Raw genomic sequence first — 11,974 nt, 5'->3', positions numbered from 1 at the left:
GCCACGTCGTTGAGCGATCATTTGTGGCCTCGTCACTTATGAAAAATAGCTAATTGCTCAGTGGGCCTTACCTGGTCAAATGAAGGAGTAAAGTTTTTAGTTTAGTCTGGATCTCTGTGTGGTCAGTCTGGTTCTCTGTGTGTTCAGTCTCGTTCTCTGGTGAGTCTGGGACCTCTGGGTCTCTGTGTAGTGAGTCTATTGGTGTGTGATGAGTCTGTGGGTCTCTCTGTAATGTGTATATAGGTCTATGTGGTGAGTCTATGGATCTCTTTGGTGAGTCTATTGATCTGTATAATGAATCTGGGTCTGTGTGGTGAGTCTATGGATCTCAGTGTCAATATATGGCTGTGTGGGAGTCTATGGGCCTCTGTGCAGTGAGTATATTAGTGTGTGATGAGTCTCTGTGTGATGCGTCTATAGGTCGACGTCCTGAGTTTATGAATCAGTGTTATTTTATTGCTGTGTGAGTCTATGGGTCTCTGTGTGATGAGTCTATGGGTATATGTGGTGAGTCTATGGGTCTGTGTGGTGAGTGTTTGGATCAGTTTGGTGAGTCTCTGGATCTCAGTGTCAGTGTATGGCTCTGTGTGAGTATATGGGTCCGTGTGTGGCGAGTCTATGGGTCTCTGTGCAGTGAGGTTATTCGTGTGTGTGATGAGTGTATGGGTCTCTGCGTGGTGAGTCCATGGATCTCTGTGGTGAGTCAGGATTGATGTGAGTATGAATGTCTGCGTGGTGAATTTAGATAAATTGGCTGGTGCTATAAATTCTAAAACATCGGCCACTCCGTTGAGCTCTTTCTGGTCAGGTCGCTTCTGAAACAGCTTCATAGGCTCAGTGGGAATTCGGGGCCGTCCATAAATGACATCACGTGATTTTGGACCATTTTTGACCCCCCCCCCCCCCCCCCCCATTCGTCACACGGCGTCACAAAAAGTCAGACCCCCCCCTCAAATATGACGTCACAAAGCTCTGCACCCCCCCCCCCCCCACAAAAAAAAACATGCTTCAAATCGCTTTAAACTATTGTCATTGTAGTGCATATTTAATGCGGCGCTGCACTCTGATGTTGTAGGAGAAAACATTAAAAAGTCTATTTAATTAGGTAGAACGTGTTGTCTATTTATTTAAAGTTGCGCATTTTTATGTGACGTCACATTTCTCACCCCCCCCCCTCGTCACACATCGTCACAAATGTCTGCCCCCCCCCCCAAATAGGTGCGTGACGTCATTATTGGACGGCCGCTTATCTCGTAAAATAAGAGTTTAACAAGTTTTGCAGTGCTGTGGGACCTCACTCAATGCAACGTAAATCCATTTGGATGCTGCCACTGGTGTCGCGGTTTAATGCTGCAATGTACCTGAGTCGGTGGGTTTATTTCAGAAACTGTTTTTCTTGCAATCTTGAAATCTGCAATTGTAACGTTGCAAAATCGGTGCAAGATTCTTAGAGTTGTGGCGCCGAGGCTGTGCATGCCGAAGTCAGGTTTCATGCATTAAATACACACGGCAGACGCGGTACCAGATGGCCTCTCCCCCAGGGAGTTTTCATCCCTAAAACTAAAATGTTTTATTTTACCAGGTAAAGCCCACTTAGCTATATGCTACTTTTCAGACGCGATCTGACAAGTGATATCTCAACCGAAGTGGCTTATCATGTGGAAATGTATACTAGTAGCCAAATAAATTTGGTTCTTTCGGTAAAGTCACGTAGAATTATTTTATACCTACGTGACTTTAATGAAAGAACCAGTCACGAAAGCTTCAAATCTAAACGCACTTTGATTCTAAATGTGGAGGTAAAAAATGGAGGACTCCCAGACAAACCCACGTGACCAAAACGGAGAGGGAGACGCAGAAACTCCAAAAATGTAGCAGCAGTCATCGTGTCGGGATGAATCCCACGACCTCCTGCATGCCAGGTAAGAGATAACATCTCGCCAAAGGGAGGGGGGTGGGGATGCAATACATCCGAGATGGTGGGGTAATCACGCATCAATCCCAATAACGGAGTGCTGAGCCATGACTCAACCACAGACCCCTGAGAGTCGAACCATTGTGAAGGTTTATTTAGTAACGCGATTGGCCTGTGGAATTCTGGGACAATGGTGGAAGGATTCATGATTGCAGGTCTGTTTGCTCCGGGGAATGCCACCAGCTGAGTATCAATGAGACACCGAGTCCACGGTACATTTACATATTAATAAAAATATACTTTTCAGGGATGGAAGTTTGCAAACGAAAGGGAGTTAAATTTCGATGGCGGTTACGCCTAAACACTACTCATCCCAGCTGGCAGCTTTGCTTCGTGGAGCTCACCAATGGGACTGTGTCCAGTTATTAAGGGTAACTGCCTCCGACTGCCCAGGAGCGTCCTTCACGAGCCTCCTCCTCCAGAGGCCATTCTTGACACTGCTTGTACCGGCTCGTGCAATGCCCGTTTAACCCCCTATTATGCCAAACAAAAGCTGCTTTGGGCATGCGGGCTTCATGATCCAGCCAACGCAACCTCACCTGTCAAGCAGAAAACGAGTTCCTCACAAAACCCAGCCTGGTTAAGCCCAGGATAGTAGGCAGACCAGCCTGAATATTTATAACCGGTGCAGATGTTGCATTCGTGATTCAAGTTTTTTGGAAGCATGGAGGGAATGACTGCTGTAGCCGAGAAGATCCGGAGCTTCGTGTAGAGCGACAGGCCAGGTAGCTTTCATAAAGCATTAAGCAGCTGATGAAAATATACTGAATCAGACGGGCAGTGACACCTCTGCTGTCAAACTAGTACTGGTCATAAGTACATTGCCCAGGTATAGAAAACTCTCCACTGTCTCCACAACTGCCCCATCACCAATGGGGAGATGAGGGGTGGAGTGTTTCATTACATAAAATACTCAGGCAGGTGCTTCGTTTTGGTGGGGCTGATGGTAAGGACCCCCTCTCTTAGTGGCACGCTCCAGGGTTCATTAGCGGAAACGTCCAACCCATCCTGAGTGAGCAAATCAAACCGTCAGCATAGACACTCTCACTTGATCAAAGCATTCATAGGAGATTCACTCAAGAACTCAAACTTGTTTATTTTCAACAAAACAAATCAACCCCCTGGTGATGGTAACTCCATGATGTTCACTCTGTGGAGGGGTGTTTTTGAGGGATGTCCTCCCCCCCCACTTCAGCGTTTGCCCCCAACTCTGGGAGCTGCCGACTTCATCGTCTTGGCGATTTTCTGCTTGGGGGCAGCCTTAACTGCAGCCTGTTGGCAGAAAGAGGGAGGGGGAGAGAGGGTTGGCTCCACGAATATCTCGGAGTGTGAGTGCGTGAGAATATGAGTGAGCAAGTACATGAGAGAGTGTGTGTGAGAGTGTGTGTGAGAGTGTGTGTGAGAGTGTGTGAGAGTGTGTGAGAGTGTGTGTGAGTGTGTGTGAGAGTGTGTGAGAGTGTGTGAGAGTGTGTGTGAGAGTGTGTGTGAGAGTGTGTGTGAGAGTGTGTGTGAGAGTGTGTGAGAGCGAGTGTGTGAGTAAATGCGGCGGCTAAAACGCAGAAAGTTGGCACAGGTGGTGCATTTGACAGTCATCTCACAGTCAGTTAACCCATGGCATCTGGGTCTGTCCCGTGACCTCCTGCCAGCGGGTGTTCGACACTTCACGTTGCCTTAAAGTGCATATGGCCTGGCACAGGCGCCATGGTGATGTCTCCGTCACTTAGTGGTGAATAGCGGTTGTTGTGTGGATGTGTTTAGGGTGGTGAGTGTCGTGTGTATGTAAGGATGTGTATCAACACATCCTTACATACACACTGGGTGGTGTGTGTAAGTGTAGTGCAACGGTTAGCGCACTTCAAGTGCATAGCATGGCACAAGCGCCATGGTGACATCACCGTCACATAGTGGTGAATGGCAGTTGTTGGAGCAGTCCTGTAGTGGTCAGCGCTACGCTACGAACCCGGCGCCTGGAGTTCAATTTCCGCTCATGGCCACCAACACCAGTGATAACCCTACAGGAGCCTCGCCAATTTACACTGAACCCTATGGGAGCCTCGGCAATTAGCACTGAACCCTATGAGTCTCAGTGACTAACACTGAACCCTATGGGAGCCTCGGCAATTAACACAACCCCATGGGGAGCCTCGGTGATTAACACTGAAGCCTCATGGAGGCCGACGTGGCCAATGTGAGCCTCACCTTGGCAGGAGCTGTGGCCGACTTCTTGGTTCCAGTCTTCACCTTCTTAGCCTCCTTCGCAGCTCTGAGAGAACGCGACAGATAGGAGATATAAGTTCAACGCGTTGTTCCGTAACACCAGGCGCACGTTAGGAATGCAAGAGGCAACGTTTCGGGCGATGGCCCTACTTTAGAGTTGGCACGGCGAGGTCAGAGAGCGTGCGTGGGAGACTTCAGTCCGTGGCGTGGGGGATGGGGGTCCGAATTTGAACGCGACGCTGGGCCCCCAGCCACTGCATCTCTATTTAGACTGGAGGAATCCAATGAGCTATGATGCTCTGTCACCGATGTCAAGTATCAGAATCTTAAAAAGAATCTGTATTTAGAATCCAATTAGCTATGAAGATATTTTTCACCCACAGATGTCCACCAGTAGGATTAACAATCTGAATCGTTCACCACCATCACCTCCTCCACAGGGCTCTCTCTCAACAGAAACTACATCGAAGCGTTTATTCTACACATCCCTTCAGCCGCGCGCGCACGACATCGGTTCAAGAGGAGCAGACCTCCGGTGGACCGGTCTCAAGACACCACATGTCCGCCTCCGCTGATGAGGCAATGAATGTCAAAACCGGTCCAGTGTCGCTCGTCTTGAGGCAACTAACGCCACTGACATTACGCACTCCTACAAGACCAAGCTTGCGGATGTAGCTTGGGCAGTGCAGTGGCTAGGAGACGTTAACCACCTCGCTTGGTATACAGGGGGTCGTGGGTTCAATCCTAACCCTGACCACATGCTGTAAATTTGGAGTATGCGTGTCTCTCCCGATGGTCGCGTGGATTTTTCTCCGGGTCCTCCAGTGTTTCCCTCCACATTTAGAAAGCACGTTTAGAGTATTTTTGGCCGATATACATTTCCACGTAAGCCACTTCTCGTTCGTTGGGCTATCATTTGTTATCGCCGGATGTCTTGTGAAAAAGATCTCGACAGCTCAGTGGGCCTTACCTGGTAAACTACAAAGTTGAGTTCTCGTAAGCGCTACGCTGCGCTACAAACTCGGTACCCGGCAAAGATCCGAGTTCGATTCCCGCTCGTGGCCACCATCAACACCAGCAACGATTATCTGAACCAGTCTCGGACCTCCCCACTAGGTCGACTCAGCCTCAAATGAGTACCTGGTGCGGTAAGTAAACATCGCCACTAGGGGGACAAAGGCAGCCGGGCATGGTGCTGGCCATCTTGTGTACCGTGTCAGCATTCATAGATGCTCGCTGCTATTGCTCCCTCTCTCCCCTCCCACTCTCCCCTTCCTCCAGTACCTCCCTCCCCCCTCTTTACTGGACATGTGAAAAAGAGCAATACAGCTCACCAGATTCCTCCAATATAAATAAAGTGATTCTCTCCCCTCCCATCCCTCCCAAACTCCCTCCCCGCTTGCTCCACCCCCTCCCTTCTCTCACCTCCCTCCATCCTCTCTCTCCCTCGCCTCCCTCCCTACTTTTTTGTAAATACAAGACGTAATGGATCCCGTTGCGTGCTGTGTTCACAGACACGACAAAAAAACACCCCTCCAATCCCACCGGATGGCTTGCTCGCGCTGAGCCTTGCGGATCTCGGGCTTCTGGTTGCGCTTGGCGAGGATGTCGGAGAGCGTGGCGCCTGTGATGGCGCGCTGAGCCTTCACGGCACGGCGAGACCTCTTCTTAGACACCTCCTCCTGCTCACACACACACAGACACACACAGATATAGGACAGATACACACAGACACACATAGACAAGGAGATATAGACAGAGACACAGACACAAATAGATTTAGACACACAGACACGCAGAGACAGAGAGAGACTGACACAGATATAGACAAAGACACGTAGATAGACACACGCACATATAGACAGAGATACACACAGACATGTATAAATAAACACGCAGACACAAGTAGATTTAGACACACAGTCACGTAGATATAGGAACACACAGAGACATACCAAGACACAGGGAGATTCGATGAAACACGGAAAGACAAAGTGAGACACAGAGAGACAGACGGGGGGGGGGACAGCGAGACACGGCGAGACAGAGAGACGGCCACTTCACCTGTTGGCCCTTCTTGTGCTTGCGTCGGTAGAGGACCGTCCAGTTGATTTGCCGCGGATTGCGCTTGGAGAGGAACGCAGACTCGCACTTGGCATTGAGGAACTGGAAAACCTGGGGACAGAGCAAAACGGAGACTCAGGCTCGCACAGAGAGACGCAGACTCAAGGGACAAAGACTCACAGGGTTCACTTGCACAGAATAACACTCACAGACAGATTTGCAGACTCACACGCACAAAGACACAGACTCGGTGACAGAGAGGCACATTCAAACAAAGACCCACTCACGCACACTTGTGCAAGAAACTTAATTTAATATTAATTATTAAACTATTCTTATACCAGGTAAAGCCCACTGGAGCTATGTATCTCTTTATCAGAATGGACTTGGCCACAAATGATGGCTCAATAAAGTGGCTTATCTGGAAATTTAGAGCAGCCAAATAACTCTAAATGCACGTTGATTCTAAATGTGAATGGAAAAATCAGAGGACCCGTAGAACAATCCACGCGACCATGGGGAGAACATTCAAACTCCAAATATACAGGTGTAAGGATCAGAATGGAATCCACAACCTCCTGAATATCAAGCGAGGTAGTTAACATCTCACCACCATGGTACCAGATACACAAAGACTCAAATAAACAGACACACAGAGAGTCATAGGGCTCATAGGCTCACACAGCTGCAGAGACAGGCTTACAAAGACACAAGATTCGCAGAGACAAAATGGTTACGCATAAACTTAGACACATACAGACACAGACTCGTGCTGAGACAGTCGTATAGAGACCCATAAACGTATTTTTACAGGCACACAAAATTCAGTGACAAAAGACTCGTACATAGATTCATATAATCACAAAGACACTTGCATAGATACACACCGCAGACCCACAAGGAGACACTCACAGAGATAGTCACAGACTCATACGGACTCTCACACGGCAGTAACACGAGTGGTGAGGTATGGTTTCTGACCTTGCCGTCCACGCGGGCGAATCTGACCCCATGACCTGGGTAGATCTTGTAGCCACTGAAACTGCACAGTTCGAGCCTGCGCAGACACACACATGGTTAGTCACCCCGTGTCTCTCATCTCTTGCTACCAGTACTCACACACGCACAGCCAGTCATCTCTGTCTCTTTTCTATAGCTACTACCATCACCACTCATTCACCCACACGCTCATCCAATCACCATCACTGAACCGTATAACAAAGCTCTCACGAGTAGCCCACAGACCGTTGTTAGTGGTCTGGTCAAAACAATGTGCGGCCGCCCAGTAGTAATTATGTTTATTGCACACCGCACCAGGCTCTGTAAACCTCGCGGAAGTCAAGGAGAGGTTCAGATTGTTGCTCTCAAACTTGGGGGTATGCCGAATTGATAGCGTAGTGCGGCACTAACCACTCGCTCATCTTATAATTTATATCGTGGCTTACCCAAGGCGCTTTACACAATTAACAAAAGTACATATGAACGTACTGGTGGAGATGAGGTGAATGAAATAGACGAGAGGAAGCAATGGGCAAATCTGTGATGCTTGAAATCGGTGAGAGCGAAATTGATAACAAGTGATGATGGATTGAATGGTGAATGAAGGATCCAGAAACACTCCAATGGCCATCCGGCATCTTACCGTGCCGTGTTGCTTCTTACAAATCTATACATACAGTACTGTTACCACTGTATACTGTACTACTGTATACTGTACTACTCTAAAAGGCCCCACACTGGTTCTGTACAATCTACTTAGAATACTCTTAAACTTGTGAGTACCTCTGTAAAATAATATATATTTTTTTACATCGTAGTTAAACCATAGGCTTTATTTCTTGAAAAGTGTTCATGTACTTGAATAATGTGGTGAACCATAAGCATGACTTTCGGATAACCGGCACATTTGGTTAACCGGCACCCCCCATTACCCATGGATGCCAGCTGAGAGCTGTTGCTGTACTTTGTATATCAAGGCATCACTGTACAGGGAATTTCACTTACGAACATTTGACTTACGAACTTTGTAAGATACGAACAGACCTGCCGTATATCCAGTTGCCTGTTCGGACCAAGTGTCGTAAGTTCAACCGCCACGCAACAGATGGATGGTGGTGTGGCATCTACATCTGCAGAACATGAAGAACCAGTGGCATCTACATCTGCAGAACATGAAGAACCAGTGGCATCTACATCTACAGTAGAGTATACAACTTTTAAAGCCATTACCTGTGTTTAGTGTATCGATAGGAGTAAAGTTGGACTTCAACTTACGAACAGACCTCTGGAACCCAACACGTTCGTAAGTAGAGGAGTCCCTGTACAGGATATTCCCTCGTTATTCACGAACTCGCTATCAGCGATGTTGGCTATCCACGAATTGCATCTGGAACTCTGCACTACTACATCGAGAGAAATAAAGTGATGAAATTATGTGAGAAAATGTGATGATAAACTGAGATAAAGTTATAAGATGCAAATTTTATAGCGATGAGATAAAATGATGCGCATTATAATTAAAGGTAAGTTCCGTGTTACACCGGTTCCCTTCAACGTGTCGCGTGTGGAACACGTGTACGGATATTTTTATTTTACCAGTTAAGGCCCATACTCTTCGGTTCTTTCGGTAAAGTCACGTAGTTAGAAATAAAATAAAACAAATCGTCATTGCCCGATGACGACCGCTTGTGTGTGTACACACTACAGCACAGATACAACTCATACACTAATACTCATGTAGATACACTAACTCACACTGCAGTACACTCACAGATACAAACTCGTACACTAATACTCATGGAGATACACTAACTCACACTGCAGTACACTCAGATACAACTCATACACTACTACTCATGTAGACACACTAACTCACACTACAGTACACTCAGATACAAACTCATACACTACTACTCATGTAGACACACTAACTTACACTGCAGTACACTCAGATACAAACTAAATACACTCATACTCACGTAAATACACTAACTCACACTACACTCACAGATACAAACTCATACACTACTACTCATGTAGACACACTAACTCACACTACAGTACACTCAGATACAAACTCATACACTAATACTCATTTAGATTCACTAACTCACACTACAGTACACTCAGATACAAACTCATACACTAATACTCATGTAGACACACTAACTCACACTACAGTACACTCAGATACAAACTCATACACTAATACTCACGTAGACACACTAAATGCTATACCGTACTGACACTGTACACTCAATACAAAGATCCCCGTGTAAGACTGCTCGCCCCCAAGTGCTGCTAGCGAGCGCCTATTGAAGGCCGGCACAGTGGCACACGAGGGGGTGGGTGGCCAACACCGCGCCCGGCCGCCTTTGTCTCCCCAGCACTTTTGTTACACCGCACCAGGTACTCATTTGAGGCCGAGTCGACCTAGGGGAGGCGGCCCAGGACCGGTTCAGACAATCGTCACCGGTGTTTGCCGTGAGCGCGAATCGAACTCCGATCGCCGGGTTCGTAGCGCTATCCGCCCCCCACACACTCAGAGAGAGACACGAGAGTGTTGGCACAGAGAGACAAGTCGCCATCACACAGAGACACTGTACACGGCACGCCGGGAGGCAGCGCACACTCGCTCATCCCTCAACACAAGCCCCGAAATAACTCCCCCGCGCCGCCAACATCGCGCGTCCACGACCCGCCGCGCCGCATCGCGGCCCCCTCGCGCGTCCCCTGCGCGCCGCGGCGGCCTCGCGGGGGAGGCGGCAGGGCGAGGATGCGGGCGGATTGCGCGGGAGCTCTCACTTCATGGCGCCTGCGAGACGAGATGGCCGCGTCGAGAGAGAGAGACGAAGGGGGAGGGGCGAGCGAGGGGGCGGGGCGAGCGAGGGGGAGGGGCGAGCGAGGGGGAGGGGCGAGCGAGGGGGCGGGGCGAGCGAGGGGGAGGGGCGAGGCCGCGGGTTCGCGCGCGCGCTGATTCGGCAACGCCCCTTGCCCCCACCCCTCCCCCCAGCCCTCGTTGAAATGTGTTAGGAACGGCGAATCGGCTGTCGCCGTTTGACCGACGCGAATTGTTCATCTTAAAAAAATAATGTTACTACACGCCGCGCAGCGAGGTGTAACCGATGGTAAAAAAAGACATGTGACGCGTTCAAAGTATTTAATTAATAAATATAAAGTCGAAGCGGAGGACGCAGTCGCTTATCCCGCCCACGCTGATTCGCGATGACGACACTCCCCGCATTCAAGTGCACGAGAAAGGGGACGCAGTCTCGAGATTCGCGACCATCGAATCTGTAGTTTACTACACAATCTCTAAATGACACATTACAATTATGAAACACTTTTACGAGTAAATAACGACCTCTACACGACTATAATAATGTTAAATTATATTTATAATGTATGAATTGTTTTAAATGTATACATAATACAGCTACAACGTGAGGGACACAGTCGAGATTTCGTAACCATTGATTCGCGATGACGTCATCACAACTCACATTACAAAAATTGAAGTACGCAGATTCCCGGCATTTCAAATGTCCAGACTCGAGAATATTGGCTCACTGAGGGATGTTTATTGACGATATCGAATGGAGTACATTAACGAAAACGTACATACGAGCGCGTACGGCACGTTTTATTTGTATTGAAACAAAAAATGTGCAATAAAAACAACTGATTAATAAGACGAACGGGATAGGTGGAGGAAACGCAGTCACTGTTTCTCGCCCGCCCTGATTCGCCGTGGCGTCACAATCAGCAAGCTATAACAAACATTCCTGCGGAGGGAGCTGGTAGGAACGTTGGGTTGCTCGGTGAATGTCCAGGGTCAACGGCGGCGTGGTGTATTCCGCAAATATGCCCGACTGTGAGGGCGGGCACAAGCCTGCGTGAGTAGGTTAAACGTTGAGTTTTATAAGGGCACCACGGGGTGACCAGCCCCTCCCCACCCAGCCCTACCCCTCCCACCCCCACCCAGCCCCACCCTACCCACCCAGCCCCTCCCCACCCTCCGAACCCAGCCCCTCCCCACCCTCCCCACCCAGCCCCTCCCCACCCTCCCCTCCCCACCCAGCCCCACCCTCCCCACCCAGCCCCTCCCCACCCAGCCCCTCCCTCCCCACCCAGCCCCTCCCTGCACGACGGACGGACGGACACAATAATCCCCTGTGGACTGGTGTAACCAGGAGGTTCCAACCCGTAACAATACACAGACACACGGTTGGAGTGCAACAATAGTGAAATCTGGTAAGCAAGTCACTAAATATGAATACACATTGTACACGTCCCACTGGGCGAAGACCCCGGGGCAAACCCAGGACACGCTGGGAATACCCCTGGAAGGCCTAGAGTCTGTATATAGTAGTGTATAGTGTAGTCTATAGTAGTGTATAGAGTAGTGTATAGTAGTGTAGTGAGTCCAACTGAGTCACAGACGTTGTTCTTTAGAGGCAACACTTTTATTGTAAGATCAACCCGTTAACACAAAGGGGTAACTGCCCCTTCACCAGATACAGCCTAGCGTGGTGACTACCCAGCTAACTACTCTATACGTAGGAGTTACAACTACGAAGGGTCAGACCCTCACTCGGGTCCCGACCACGTGTTGATGCCTCGTAGGACGAAGAGCTTCCAGCTTGTAGACTGCAGCGACCCCGGTCCCTCTCAGGGACCCACCTTTTATCCTCCCGGGTCGGGGCCGCTCTGCCCTTG

The 11,974-nt window shown here is 49.0% G+C and overlaps 1 protein-coding gene across 1 annotated transcript; it reads right to left on the bottom strand.

Annotated features, from left to right (window-relative positions):
• Positions 1 to 3,051: 3,051 nt before the first annotated feature.
• On the bottom strand, positions 3,052 to 10,145 carry LOC133360792 (large ribosomal subunit protein eL24-like). Its single transcript, XM_061579669.1, has 6 exons — positions 10,061 to 10,145; positions 7,238 to 7,313; positions 6,257 to 6,367; positions 5,738 to 5,874; positions 4,175 to 4,238; positions 3,052 to 3,247 (listed from the first exon to the last, which is right to left on the bottom strand). The coding sequence occupies exons 1-6, from the start codon at positions 10,063 to 10,065 to the stop codon at positions 3,167 to 3,169; spliced, it is 474 nt and encodes a 157-aa protein (XP_061435653.1). The 5' UTR covers positions 10,066 to 10,145; the 3' UTR covers positions 3,052 to 3,166.
• Positions 10,146 to 11,974: the final 1,829 nt, after the last annotated feature.

Source organism: Lethenteron reissneri, chromosome 69 (genome assembly GCF_015708825.2).
Source record: "Lethenteron reissneri isolate LAM-NWPU_2019-01 chromosome 69, ASM1570882v1, whole genome shotgun sequence".
Taxonomy (NCBI): Eukaryota; Metazoa; Chordata; class Hyperoartia; order Petromyzontiformes; family Petromyzontidae; genus Lethenteron; species Lethenteron reissneri.
The sequence above is the reverse complement of the archived record's forward strand: the minus strand, read 5'-3'. Positions and strand labels throughout refer to the sequence as shown.